General features: G+C 43.2%; 2 protein-coding genes across 4 annotated transcripts in view; one reads left to right on the top strand and one right to left on the bottom strand.

The window, feature by feature from the left end:
- The window catches only part of LOC131263100 (tetraspanin-18), a 31,175-nt gene extending 25,005 nt beyond the window's left edge, over nucleotides 1-6,170 (top strand). Inside the window, exons 2-6 of the mRNA XM_058265250.1 lie at nucleotides 347-548; nucleotides 649-747; nucleotides 2,854-2,982; nucleotides 4,803-5,147; nucleotides 5,294-6,170. Coding sequence (XP_058121233.1) covers nucleotides 483-548; nucleotides 649-747; nucleotides 2,854-2,982; nucleotides 4,803-5,147; nucleotides 5,294-5,446 — 792 coding nt within the window. The 5' untranslated portion in view covers nucleotides 347-482 and the 3' untranslated portion in view covers nucleotides 5,447-6,170. The remainder of the gene's footprint in view (nucleotides 1-346; nucleotides 549-648; nucleotides 748-2,853; nucleotides 2,983-4,802; nucleotides 5,148-5,293) is intronic.
- Nucleotides 6,171-6,797: 627 nt separating this feature from the next.
- LOC131267191 (aminopeptidase N-like) lies at nucleotides 6,798-12,367 on the bottom strand. 3 transcript variants are annotated; one of them, XM_058269989.1, is made up of 4 exons: nucleotides 12,260-12,367; nucleotides 10,019-10,241; nucleotides 7,527-9,925; nucleotides 6,798-7,462 (listed from the first exon to the last, which is right to left on the bottom strand). In XM_058269989.1, exons 2-4 carry the CDS (start codon nucleotides 10,214-10,216, stop codon nucleotides 7,186-7,188), a joined length of 2,874 nt encoding a protein of 957 aa, XP_058125972.1. In that variant the 5' UTR covers nucleotides 10,217-10,241; nucleotides 12,260-12,367; the 3' UTR covers nucleotides 6,798-7,185. The 3 variants fall into 3 exon arrangements, with proteins under 3 accessions (XP_058125972.1, XP_058125970.1, XP_058125971.1); XM_058269987.1 differs by having other exon boundaries at nucleotides 10,019-10,223; nucleotides 12,260-12,350; XM_058269988.1 differs by lacking the exon at nucleotides 12,260-12,367 and adding an exon at nucleotides 12,026-12,090 and having other exon boundaries at nucleotides 10,019-10,223.
- Between the last annotated feature and the right edge of the window lie 1,567 nt (nucleotides 12,368-13,934).

The raw sequence follows: 13,934 nt of genomic DNA, 5'->3' as shown, positions 1-13,934 counted from the left end.
GATCGCGAACCATGTTCACGAGCGATCTATCTTTCCCATAAGTACGAGGTTAATGTCTTTGCCAGATCTCCAACATCAGACAGAACGCTCCATAATTGGTTTAACAATCTTTCCTCCCGGAATGAATCTTGCGGGAACAGCTCGTAGTAGCGAGTCCTATCGCCTTCTGGCGTTTCTTATCACGATCGATTCTAACTCGCCTCAGTACAATCATGCTTCAGAAGCGGAAGAAAGCACCGTTTGAACCGTTCCTCCATTCGACACCAATTGGATCCGATGGCCTTTCGGTGACCCCGTGCTGAACGAATTCTAACAAATATTCTATTTTTTTCCTTCTGCATTGCAGTTTGACGTCGGGAGAGGTTAACGCAGAGAGGTTGGTCGTGAGGAAAATTGTCATCTGAGTCGGCAGCATCAGCGCCATCGAAACCGGACCTCCCCGGAACCCTTCAGCATTCCACCGGCAGACGATCGCTCACACAATGGGGTGCGACTGTGAATCATGTATAGCGAAAACGTTGTTGTCCGTTTTCAACTTCCTTTTCTTCGTAAGTACCCCATTTTAACCTCCCTTTTTGAATATAGATCATCACTTGAGGATCCTCCACGTCTTACTGTATCTATTATTGTTCCTTTCATCCCTTCCAGGTGCTCGGTACAATCGTACTCGGCGTCGGAATTTGGCTCGCGACCGATAAAACGTCGTTCATCGCGCTGCTGAAAATGGTCGACAACGATCAGCTAGAGGTAAGCTGGACCGCGAACAAGCAGCAGGCAATCAACACTTCACATCGAATGCACAATTTGTCGCATCGCCCCGAAACACTTTCGTTCTACTGAGTGCAACTCATTTGCATGCGGCCTGCACTTTTTTGCTGCCTCTCGTGCGGGCTTAAGATGTTCCGCAACCTGCCCTCAAACGGCACCGTCATCGCGATCGCGATCAACACCGATCGACTCGTGGACGCCTTATTTGTGCCGTCGTGCCATATTTCTTATAGTGGTTGAGTTATTGATTGTCATTGCGGCTGAAGGCGTCGCGAGTTGCATCATCGATGGGTGGTTTGGGATGCAATCTGTGGCCGCAGGAGACGAGCGGCGTTTGCATTGCATTTCCATCCGGAGTATGTTTGTGTGTGTACGCGGGGGGTCGGATTTGGGCGGGGGCAACCCGAGGGCGTCGGGCGTACGTGGGATGATTTCCTAATCGCTTTGTGGCTGCGTTAGGCACAACTTTGCAGGGCAAAGGGAAGTTGGTCTTAGACTTTGGTTACAATTTATTCTACTGCACAATTGTTTCAACGTTACGACCCATTGTTGGTGACACGTGTTAAGCTTGGATTAATTCTATTTTTTTAATTCCACCAAAGCTACTCTAGAGCATGCTCAGCCAACTATAGGAAGTTAGAATTTTGTCTATAAAATTTAAGAATTATATGAAATGGATTAAATCTTCCTGTTGCTTTAGTTAGTTTATCGAAATTCCTTTATACAAAGGTCAGACGCTCTTTTTCTTGCAGCTTTGAACCGAGTCGTGCAGTATAAGACAAATAGAAACTTAAGACAAGTAAACTCTACGTTTAATCACACTAAACTAAAGTCTTAAAGAATAGCATGTCGATATAATATTCAAGAGAACAGAGAAAAAACAAAACTATTAACCGACTTTTTTTAAAGTTAAACAGATCACATCGAAATGCTCGTTACATGAATTACCACTTCACATGATGCCTTGCTTCATTGAAACTTAAATGATGTTCATTGAAACTAAATAATAATGTCAAGAACGCCAGAAGTTATGTGTAAATGCTAAGAGCATTAATACAAATCTTACAGTAAGGTCAATGTCACAATTTATCTTAACCAGATTAATAGTTATTGGAAATGCTTGACTTAGTAGATCGATTTTTTTAAAGTTAATAATGTCTTTCATAAGAATATAGGAATTTTATAGAATTCTGTAGCATAAATACTTAACTGACTGGCAATCAATACTTAAATGACATTCCAGTTGAAGTGGCATCTGTTATATCACACGCCATTTCTTATGAAAACCTACAACCAGTCTTTTGCGGTCATCGACCTTCCTGAAAATGGCTGCGATTGCAGCTGGATTTTCTTTTTTATAGACCCCACACCCCTCCAAGCGTCTCTGGTGGAGGGGACGACATAATTGCATAGTGCATTTTTGATTGACTTAGACCGGTCCGTTGGAACCGAGAAGGTCTTAGAAATCGCAAAACGGCCGCGTGGTAACCCTTCTCGATGTGAATGTCATCAATTTTAGATCGCGACCAATCATAAGTGCATTAAAAGTGCAACTTGCGGTTTACTAAGAACGAAGCTCTGTTCTTTGGGTTAATGTATGGTAGGAATAAGAAAAAAAAATCTTTTTGAATATGACGCATCAAGAGCCATATTTCACGACTATTTTTAAGGTGGAGGACCAATTATTAATGCCTTAAGAAATATTCATCGTCGAAGCCAAAGATAGGAAACAAAATAACACGAGACATGCAGATGAGACGGTGTGGCAATTCGGCCCACGTGCCACCGGCAGACAACAACTGCTGCGACGGTGCGTTCCGTTAATGTGTGTACAAACGACGTTAGCACTCGTCGCCGGCTGTGCTGTGTGTTGTGTGTTGCAACATGCCTCATGGAGATGGCCTCATGTGTACAAATTAGGCGACACACTGTTTGTTAATTAAATAACTCCCGGATCGGGCAGCGCCAGCATAGATGAATAGGATAGCAGAAAAGATCCGCAGCTCAAAGAAAAGATTTAATCCGAACTTACTTGTCCACCTTCAGCGTTTAATCCATTCTTTATTCTTTCACATCCACTTTCAGCACTTCACGCAACCAGCCGTGATAGAGCAGCTCGCTTATCTGCTGATAGCGATCGGATCGGTAATGTTCTTCCTCAGCTTCCTCGGCTACTGCGGAGCGATTCGGGAAAGCCGGTGCCTGCTGACGACGGTAGGTTTCCCCTCCCACCCCAAAGTCTCCACGGCGTGTTGCTGCAAACAGTAATAATCGTAAAAAAAGAGTATAAGGAAATTTTCCACAGTTGATTAAACGTTGGTTCCGAACGGAAACGGCTGGACCGTGCAAAAACGAACTTTGATTTTATGTGCATGTGCTCCCTCCAATAATGGGTCTCCCGTACTAGCCAGTTTTGACTGCATACACGTTTTATGTAAGTGGCCAGTTGATCGTTATGGGCGCCGGGTAACGAATCATGTAAAATTGTGTACGTTACATAATGCGGCGTTATTCATTTTCCACCTGACTCGTTCTATCATCAAACCGTGACATGCCCTGCTGCCAGTTAGTGTTGATACACATTTCTTTTATTCACACACAATTTGGCCGTTTGTTTGTTCGTTCAAAGTAAAAAAAAAGAAAAGTCAAACAAGCCTTACACGCCTTTCTGATCCGAACTGAAGGGTTACCCTTTAAATTTTGTTGATTCGATCTGGTTTATCTGTTAACTCCTAGTTAGACGTCGCGCAGACACGATTATCGCTAATAAATGGTTCCGTCCCATGCGCTCCGTTCGGTTGAACTCCGGTGCTCTGGTCAGTTGCGTTATGACTTTAACCATTTATGAGGGGTATTTTTTTTTTGTTTTGGTTGCTGTTTGTAGTTATGCGACCCACTTATGTTGGGCAATCGGGTCTGTGCGTTCGGAAAGCATCCCTCCGCATCGTCCCGGCGCAAATCGGTTGGATGTGTTACGGTTTGGTGATGTTGAAAACGAAAGCACAAGTAAGCGGCTTAAGGTTAGCGGCAAGTGTTTTTCCTGCCGGCTTGGCCTTCGGTGTTGTTTTATGTTAGTTTGTTCGTCTTGTTTTTTTTTGTTTTCTTTCATTCGCCACTTTTGCATCATCTCGAGGCAGATGCGCGCTTGCTAATGATGAATCGGTTTCGGGTTTTCGTTAAACTCGCTTTCGAAGATTGCACGCATCGATAATCCGATCGCTTTTTACTTTGTGGGGAATAAATTGATCCCGAGTGGTGTAATGCATCCTAGCGGGCCGAGATGATGCCATCAGTTGCTCAGTACGGACGAGTACCGGATGATGGTTTACTGGTTGACTTATCCAATATATTGTCGTACACTTTTCTCATTGAACCGTACTGCTCCCGCCTCAGTTCATACAGTTTCTACAATGCAGTTTCTAATGTACTCACAACACAAGATATGAAAATTGTTGTTTGTTTATTGTCTTTCAATGTTCATGTTAAAAAAAAGATGAAATAATCCTGGGAAGAAATGAAAACAAGCTGCAGAGCGTTTGGCTTTGAAGCGATGAAAATTATTCGTCCCATACCAGTCCCAGGCTGCTTACAATGACAGATTGTGGTATCGTAGATTCGAGGAAATTCCGTATATTTTTCGTTTCCAAAACCCCGCTTCAGATATAAAGGGGGCATATACAAAAATGGCTAAAAATGTCGTCAACGCTCCAAAATCTATAACGATTTTATTTGTAGTACACCGAGAAGACAAACGTAGTAAAAACTAGTAAAAAAAAGGTTGGGCGAAGATGAAAAAGCCTCACCGTTCACCAGGTCTCATTTCATTTCAGTAGTTTTCATCTAAAAAAGACCATGAAAATCCGACTTAGAGTTACGCAATATTTGACGATTTGTTTGAGAATATGTTGCACACCGTGTAAATTAGTTTCATATGTGGTACAGCAAACCATTACAAGTTTGAATTGTAAATGCCTGCCTTTAAAATTGAATTGTGATATACTTAACTAATTTGTCTTTCACTGTATCTTACTTAGTACGGACTATTCCTGCTGCTGATTCTTGTGGCGGAGGTGACGGCCTTCGGATTGGCTGCCGCATACAAGGACCGCGCCCGGACGGAAACGAAGAACTACCTGCAGACGACGATCTCCAAGTACTATACGAGCAACGACTACAACAAAACCGATGCGGTCACGCTGATGTGGAACTTCATGATGACCGAGCTGGAATGCTGCGGAGTGGACGACTATCGGGACTTTGAGCTGTCGGAAAAGTGGAACGCTACCAAGGGGGAGCATAAAATACCGGAGGCATGCTGCAAGCAACCGGCCGAGGGCAACTGTCCTTCCCAACGCACCAAAACCAACCACTTTGAAAAGGTAGGAGCGCAGCAAGCGTGGGCTTCGTCTACTCAAAGCGTTTTTGAAGCGTTTTTGCGGATTGGTTCATGTCTTCGCTTTCGCAGCAGCGGGAAACGTACAAAGGAGCACGCGCTAAACATGTTACTCATTTACCATCCTTTCAGGGTTGTTACACTGCCCTCACCGACTGGATCCTGCGAAATCGGGATCTGGTGATCATAGTTGCCGTTAGCGTCGGGTTGGCGCAGCTGATCGCCATATTCTTGGCGTTCTGTCTCTGCAAATCGATCGAGAAGTACGAAGGAATGCGGCTGTAGGTGAGGTGCGGTTGGTGGCACTTCCTAAGCAGCTGCATGCTACCGGACACAACCTCACGCACCCATTCTCACCCATCTTGAGGCCCACACATCCCCGCAAAGAGCCATACTCATCGCTAGGACCAGCAAACGGGCAATAATGTGCTCGAGCTAGATGTAACAGTCGGCAGTCGGAGTGTCGACTTGAGCAAAAGCAATCTCAACGAGTGGAAGTTGCGTACAATCGATTCACCATATTGGCATCGGTTGCGTTATGCTGGAGGAAATGTAAATTCAACAATCTTTTATCATCGGATAGCGGAAAAGTGCACTTCAGGGCGACAAAGTTAACATTTTTGTTAATCACTGTTATCGGTTGGAGCCGTATGAATCTCTCGAATTATAATTGTGTAAGAAGAATCTCTCGACTCGTCCTAACCGGGGAATATATTTTTTCAACTCACTGTTAACGATGGAACAAAACGAGGTACACACATTACAACGGTATAAAAAACATGGTAGTAAACATAAAAAATGTGCTGTAGCAACCTGTTTGAGCCATTGGAGTAAAGCGCTACTGCCAGCAGCAAGAGAACTACAGCGGAAATTAGCATTATTTCATTGATAATTTTTACGTTCTTATCCGCGACTATAATAGCATGTTTTCGTTTCCCCAATATCTTTTTCTTTTGTTAAGTTACTCGAGGTTAAGTGACATTGAATAAAACATACCGAATTATTGTAAGTGAAACATGATCTATTTCCCTGGTAATTAAAACAAACATTCTTGAAAGAAAAGTAGGGTACAACTTGCTTTATAATGTTTCTCCAGAAAATAAGTTCCAATTATTGTTCCATCCTGAAAACCACACAAAGTAAGACAGGTGCATGGTGTGAAATATTTTGGAGAATATTGTGTGTTCATTCAATTAGAATAAAATTGTATGAGTTAATTTTCAGTCAGCCCTACACATATTTAACCGCTTTTGAACAATTTAAAACACTTTTTCTTGACTGTTTTCGTCGGCTGGCGTTTTTTGGAAGGATTAGGATACCCCAGATGTAGTCAGGGCGAGAGGAATATGTGAAAAAAAAATTATTGAGCCTCCTGAGGCTTTTCCGAAATCTACGAAACGTGCCGGCGCGCAGGGATCGCAGTGTCTTACTATTACTAACAACATTTTCTAAATTTTATTTTAGTTTTGAGAAATTTTAGATAATTTCTGATCACAAAAATTATGTGCGTTAGTTTGTGAAAGAATTGGTTTTATACATTTTTAATTATTTTTTTATATTCAAAATTTTCTATTTTCTTTCTCGGTCAGTGTGGTTTCAAATACAACATATATAAAAAAGAATATAGCAATTATTGTACTAAAATTTATTTATTTAATGAAAAATTCAACTACAGAAGTTTTCGTTGCCTCGCACATTTATAAAAAAGATGTAGTACTAAAAGAACAGATTTATATTTCATTTGTTTTGTTTCATGTTTCAAAACTTATAAAGTTCATAAAGTTTCAACAATTTTCATTTAATCTCCGGCCTAATTGGATGACGTCCAGAATAATTTTAAATGCGGAGTATAAGTTATAAAAATGAGAGTAATTGAATATTTGTTCCATTTTTCTAAACGTCTCCAGCACTGGTTTTTGTCCATGTTTGGATTGTGGTTTCCGGTTTCGATCAAGCGAAATGCTAACTTTAAGTACCCCAATCTAATACCAGATGGCATCGCGAATCATCCAATGATCATAGGACTACGGACTATTATCGATCAAGTTCAAAATATCATCCGACGCGGAGCGTGCTGTGGACATCGGCAGGAAGCGCATCATTTGGTCGTAGTTTATTTGCTTCCACTGCTTGTTAATTTCGATCGTTTCCAGCGCTTGCTTGACACCCTGCGTAGCCTTCTCGAAAATGGTCGCATTTCGCTGGATCAGATCACGAACCTCCTCCAGTTCCTTGAGCGAAGACATCTGCTCCGCCAAGGGTTTAATGTATCGGGACAACCGGGACGTGTCCGGGCTCAAGCTAAAGGAGACGAAATTAATGGCATTAGAATGGTGGCGTCCACAAAATGGACGGTAGTACTTACTAGTCAAAGATGTCGATGACGCGCTCGAGGAAAAAGTTTTTCGCCAGATGGAATCCGACCTCACTGCGGGAAACGCTAGCGAACAGGATAGTGGTGTCCTGCTTACGCACACCGGACGTACCATTGAGCGACCAGTCGAGGAATCGCTCCACGAGCCACGCTTCGCGCGTACACGACAACGCCCCAATGATCATGATCTTCTCCGAGCCAACGTTGCTGCGCAGGTAGCGCTGCCAGAGGAAGTTCCACTGCACCTCATTGCCGTTACGAATCGCGTTACAGTACACGACCGGGCGCAAGTTCAGAGGCACCGGGTTGCTCGTTTCCGGGTCCGTCACCTTCATCCACTGACTAAACAGTTGAACCGATCGGTCGACACAATCGCCCACATCGAACCGGCAGGCCCAGGACGCGATCAGGGCGAGCTTCTTCACCGTATCGAGTCGATCGTTCGGAATCAGCGTTGCATTGAAAATATCCAACCGCTCGTAGATCGGTTCCACGATGTACTGAATGTAGCTTCGGAACACGGCGTAGATGGGAGTCCGCCGGAGAATACGATTGATAGCGTTCAGGTTTGTCAATGCCGACTTCCACGGGATGTACTCGTCCTCCTGGCGCAAGTAGTTCATCATGGCAAACGCAATACCGTACTGCTGTTGACCCGTCCAGGCAAGGTCCATCGCGTCATCAATGAGTTGTGCTCGGTTTAGGATAGCAATCGCGTCGTACTTCGGTCCGTTCAACTGCGCCACGATCAGGCGATAGTTGGCCAGATCATACTTGACTTTGTACAGTGCGGCCATCTGCACGTTAAACACCACCCAGTGCTCCCGGTCGGGCAGATCTTCGACCGTCTTTACATTGCCCTTGCGACCCTGGATACCTTCGCAATTCATCCATGCTTTCGGGACGGTGTCGTTAAAGTCCGCCCGAATGGCGGACGCGTAGGTCAGGGGAATCCACCAGCAGTAATCGGTCACGTTGCGGTCGGCCGGTAGCTCCGACGATACGAACCGAACCTGTGTAACGGTGGCTGAATTATCATCGTAGTTGCGTGTAACCGTGATCACCGGATAGCCCGTCTGTAGTGTCCACGAGTCCATCACCGTTTTGACGTTGATCTCATCCGGGAGCACCCCGTTAGCGTGAGCTTCCTCCGTCAGGGCTGCCCACAGGTCGTCCTGCTCGGCGTTTCCATACGCGTGCTTCTCCAGATAGCGGCTGACGCCATTGCGGAACGTTTCTTCCCCCAAAAACAGGTGCATCATGCGGATAAGCGTCGAGCCCTTCTCATAGGAAATGGCATCGAAAATCTGCGAGATCTGATTCGGGTGGCCGATCTCTACCGACACCGGGTGACTAGAGAGGAGCGCATCGAACTTCAGGATGTCCAGCGAGTTCGAAACCGACTCCTCCTCGAGCGAATTCCACTCCGGGTGCAGATGTTCCACGCCCAAGCTGGCGACGTACGTCGCGAAACCTTCGTTCAACCACAGATCGGTCCACCAGCGCATTGTGACAAGATTTCCGAACCACTGGTGCGCCAGCTCGTGCGCAATGACCGACGCCACGCGATGCTTGCTGCTCGCCGTCGACACGTTCGGGTGGTACAGCAAGGCCGTCTCGCGGTAGGTGATGAGACCCCAGTTTTCCATCGCACCAGACGCAAAGTCCGGCACGGCGATCATGTCAATCTTGGGCAGCGGGAACTTCTGGTTGAAGTACTCCTCGTAGAAGCGAGTCACGCGCGGCCCAATGGCGCGTGCATAGTCCACCTGATCGATTGCGTCCCGGCGAGCCCAAATCTTGAACAGCACGTCGCCCGGCTCCTTCGTCATTGCCTCGCGGTACTCGAAATCGTTCACCGAGTATGCGACCAGGTACGTCGACATGGGCACCGTTCGGTCGAAAACGTCCAGCACCCAACCAGGCATGTCGGTGAGCTTTTCGCTACGGTTCATTGGCATGTTGCTCAGGGCCACGTACCGCTCGTGGTGAGCCAGCGCAATGTCGAAGGTGGCCTTCATTTCGGGCTCGTCGAAGCACGGGAATGCCTGGCGGGCACTGGTCGGTTCAAACTGTGTCACCGACATCCAGATCTTTTGTTTGCTCGCTTTGTCCATGTAGCTGCTACGGTAGTAGCCCAGCAAACCGGTTCCGAGCGGTGCCTCGAACGGAATCGTCAGCTCGTATCGATAGCTTTTCTTCATCGGCGTGCTTGCATGGAACACCGCATAGTCGTTGTCGGTAAGATACTCCACGCTTTTGATGTCAATACTACGTGATGTCTTGGACTGATCGTCGAAGGCAAGCTCTCTCAGTACAATTTTGTCCTCGAGAAGGGTGAGGTTCTTGGAATGTAATGTAATGTTTGTCGCATCCGAATCACAAAGCATCTGCAAAGCGTAAAAAAAAACAAATCAGCAAAACAGCTCAGCTCAAATAGATTCGATAACAAATGATGTCGTTTATTTCCCCCCGAAGCTTACCCGAATCACCACGTGTCCGTGGAACAGAAAACCACGTTCGTCACCGAGATGCGTGTTAACGCGAAGATCATAATGTTCAGGTCGAAACGCCTGTGGCAATCGATAACTGGTGTAGCTCTGCTTCGATCGACCCAGAGTTGAAGCTCCCAATCCCGCTACGAACGCTGCGAGCAGCGTTATCGTCGCGACACTCCTCATGCTTAGCCTGACAATTACAATTAACCTGACAATTAAAACGAGGAAAAAAATCAGTACTACATAAAATACTATTTGAACAACATATGCTGTTCTCTCTTCTGCTGTTTTTAGTAATTATTTCACAATGTACTGGTGGCAATGTACTATTGTTTCACAATGTGTCCTAATTGCATGTCGCTTAATATTTTTTCACCAATCCAATCAGAGTTTTAAATATTCGTGATCCAATGGAAAATAATTTTTAACCGTACGTCAATTTTAGATATTGGATATTGTACATTATCGTTCAACACTTTTTATGTCCCCACATCATAGTTAAGGCTAAAGCGAAAAGAATGTTATAATTGCAAAATATCACGTTTAGAAATGAAATTTAACTATGATGTTTAGACAATCAATGTGTTGAGCCGCCCTTATTTACAGTTTAAATGGTTGCTTTAGAGTTGCACCAGCAAAAGCCAAAGAAAGATGGAAGATTTGGAAGATTTAAAAAATACCAAAATGTCTTTGATTCATTAATACAATCTGAAAAATATGGAATGATACATATTACCAAATTGACTTTCGAATGACTATAAGAAAATTACTCTCTTTATCATTAACAAATGTCAGTAAATCGTTGCTTGTAATTTTAAATTTATGAGATTTATCAAAAGAAATCTAAAATGCCTGACTATTAGAAACATGGACACTCTTTAAGATTAGTAGTATTCAATAGTTTTTTAAATATTATTTTATGTTTATTATTATTCCTAATTATTCTCAATGGAGCTTGTGACTTGAAGTATACAACACATGACGGAAAGGACATCCTTTGGCGACTTTACATGACCCTGATTTTATTATTTTCTTTTTTTTCATTAATCTGAGGAAGGAATCAATTTAAGCTTTTTAGCACCGCTGTATTCCGCACGTGGGAGGTATTTAGTATGCTTAAGGCGCCGTATGTGTGCCAATGACTTTTTTCTTCAATTAGTTATGCACTATCCATCGGTCCGGCGAATGGCCGCAGTACGCAAATATTGAACACGGTTGACGGTCGAGGTTTATCTTTTGCATTCAAGGTAATGATTTTTATTTTAAGATCAACTCAGTACCATTTCCATTGCTTGTTGGCCTCGCATTACCGTATCTGGGACGCAAAACGTGTTTTCATTCACTGCGGCCATTTGTGGCGCCTTGAAACCTTTGCAAGGATGATTTAAAAAAAATCACCCTCTTAGGGAAGATAAAACAAACAGGGATTACTTATAGCTTAAACAAGAGGAAATGTTTAAAATAAAAAAAAACAGTTTTCTCCTTTATTGTCATGCGAAATTCCACATTCTCTTATTATAATGCGAAAAAAAATTGGGAGAAAGTTTCAAGCGAGTGTTAAGCGGTAAAGGACAGGAGGTTATCATTAATATTAGCTTTCTTTTCTACCTGGAATGATTAAAAAAATCATCTTTTTCTTTGCAACGAAAGTGGCGGTTTGAACGATCGCGTCAATCGCGATGTCACGACCCGCCAGTTATACTTATCTAGCTTGGTGTGCGATTATGCAACTAAACAGTTTTATACGCACGAAACCAGTTCATGGGACTGTTTCAATTATGGAATCTATACGAAAAAAATGTGTCCACTTCTGGACCGCTACGAGCGAGCAATCAATACGAAGTCGTTGACTTGTAGCTGAAGAACAAACACTAGCTTCGATAGCCATGCTTTAAAAAACTGTTGGATCACGAATACTAATGGCAACGCTTGCCGCTTGCGTTCAAACGAGCGGCAAATAATATGATAACTCTCGTTCACGTATGTACGCACAATGATGATCGATGATCGAAACGCTGCTTTTTCACGATAGTTCGAAATGGCGCGACTGTTTTCCATATAAGTTGGCACTAGAACTCTTTTTCACGAGTGTGTTCAAGGGACCGGCAACCGGAACGTAACAACGAAAATGAAATCTTAGTTTGGCCGTAGTAGAAAATTGCAAAAAAAAAGGGCTCGCTTTCACCGCATATATAAATAGACAAACACACGCAAGCACACACCAACCTTAAAGTGTCGCCTCAAATAGATAATCACGTACAAATTGAACGAATCCAAGAACACGACCGTACGCGCCAAGATCCTAACAGCTTCTCCGCGCACGACTGGAGAGAGCGCGTAGCATTTATATTATGGCGTGTGTATCGCACGCACCAGCATCAGCTGCTGCTCGTTTGGCCGTGGCGTCGTCGAAGTGGTGGAACCGTTATGGTCGGCATATCATTAAAGCGAGAAAGAAAGGTGGGGCGGCGGTTTGCGTATCCATCGGAGTTGGAAGGCATTCGTCCGTCAATAAACGGATGGCCACATGACACAGGTTGATAAGTTGCTACCAGTATCATTTAAAACCCGACATGAACCGAATTTTCTTTTTCAAATACATGATTTACTATGTACTTCTAACAAAACCCATTCCTTTGAATCTGTTTTACATAAATGTAAAATAATTTAACGACCGTTTTTATCAGAAAATATGAAATACCGTTTTTATATTTTCAAAAATGCTCAAAAAACTGTTTTGGTTTTTAATCATTCTTTACCTAAAATACGCAAAGATGTATTTTGTGTATGATGTATGAGGTATGTATGTAGGGTCAAAAAACCTATATCCTTTTGCAATTCCTTTGAAATTATCCGGCATCGGTATCTCGCCTGGCTTTTATTTATCATTTCTGTTTCATGACACTGTCCGTTGGGTCGATGACCCACTCCAAACGACTTCTGCTTGGCCAGATAGTACCCGATCACATATGATTTTTTTTTGGCGATCAACAACGATTGATTGATTGATAACCGGTTTCATTACATAAGCAAATATTTCGGTGTGTTTTTTCTGTGTGCTTGTATAATGTTTTGTGTTTTGAATATCAAGGTCGATTTATCAAACTGTCCCGAGGTGTGTCCTGATTGAAACACTGTGCACGTGCGACTAACAAAAAATAGAATCTCCTTCATTATAACTGACTTCTTCATGCTGTCTGATATGTATAATATTTAAGTTTATACAGGAAATGTTTTTTATAGATTTTTTTACTTCGATCTTGTGGTACCGGATATCAAACAAAAGAAACCTTTTCCGTTACTTTGTACAAGTGATCTTTTCCTGCAACATTAGTCATGGCTCCAGGGCGACAGCCGCGCTCTGTAATCGCTAGCAATTATCACGGAACTTCATTCATCTTTCCTTCTCACTGCAAGATCTATGGTTTCATAGAAATGATGTTCTCGCACGCCATAAATCTGGTTTTAAAGAGATTCGTGCAAATTTTCAATGTAATTTATGGTAAATAAGCACGATTGCACACGAATTGCCAAGCGGCAGAAAAACTATTAATCCTTATCTCCAATGGAAGTACCTCAATAGCATTGTATTAATCACCAGCTAGTCAATACATAACACAAAGAGGATTTTGAAACATCACAGAAAATACTTGAAATTTCCATTGATTTTCTTTCAATCGTAAGACTAGGGCTGAGGCGTCTTCTAGCTGTTATGCCTTGTAGTTATTCCAAATGAACCCACAGTTGGAAAAAAGATAATCAAATCTCAGAGACCCTAGACTGAGAGACTGTAAAGAAATGGAATCTAGGTTTCTGATACTAACAACGGATGATTATACATGTATTGAATACTAAATAGAGTGAACTTTTTCTATACTATTTCCACTTAGGTAATTAACAT

Source organism: Anopheles coustani, chromosome 2, assembly GCF_943734705.1.
Source record: "Anopheles coustani chromosome 2, idAnoCousDA_361_x.2, whole genome shotgun sequence".
NCBI classification, from domain to species: domain Eukaryota; kingdom Metazoa; phylum Arthropoda; class Insecta; order Diptera; family Culicidae; genus Anopheles; species Anopheles coustani.
The sequence above is the reverse complement of the archived record's forward strand: the minus strand, read 5'-3'. Positions and strand labels throughout refer to the sequence as shown.

Coding starts and splice junctions, on each gene's coding strand:
- LOC131267191 (XM_058269989.1), bottom strand. CDS start 10,216: ATGAGGAGTGTCGCGACGATAACGCTGCTCGCAGCGTTCGTAGCGGGA. Junction 9,926..10,018: donor ACGGACACGTGGTGATTCGG/GTAAGCTTCGGG, acceptor TACGCTTTGCAG/ATGCTTTGTGATTCGGATGC. Junction 7,463..7,526: donor GTCATCGACATCTTTGACTA/GTAAGTACTACC, acceptor CGTCTCCTTTAG/CTTGAGCCCGGACACGTCCC.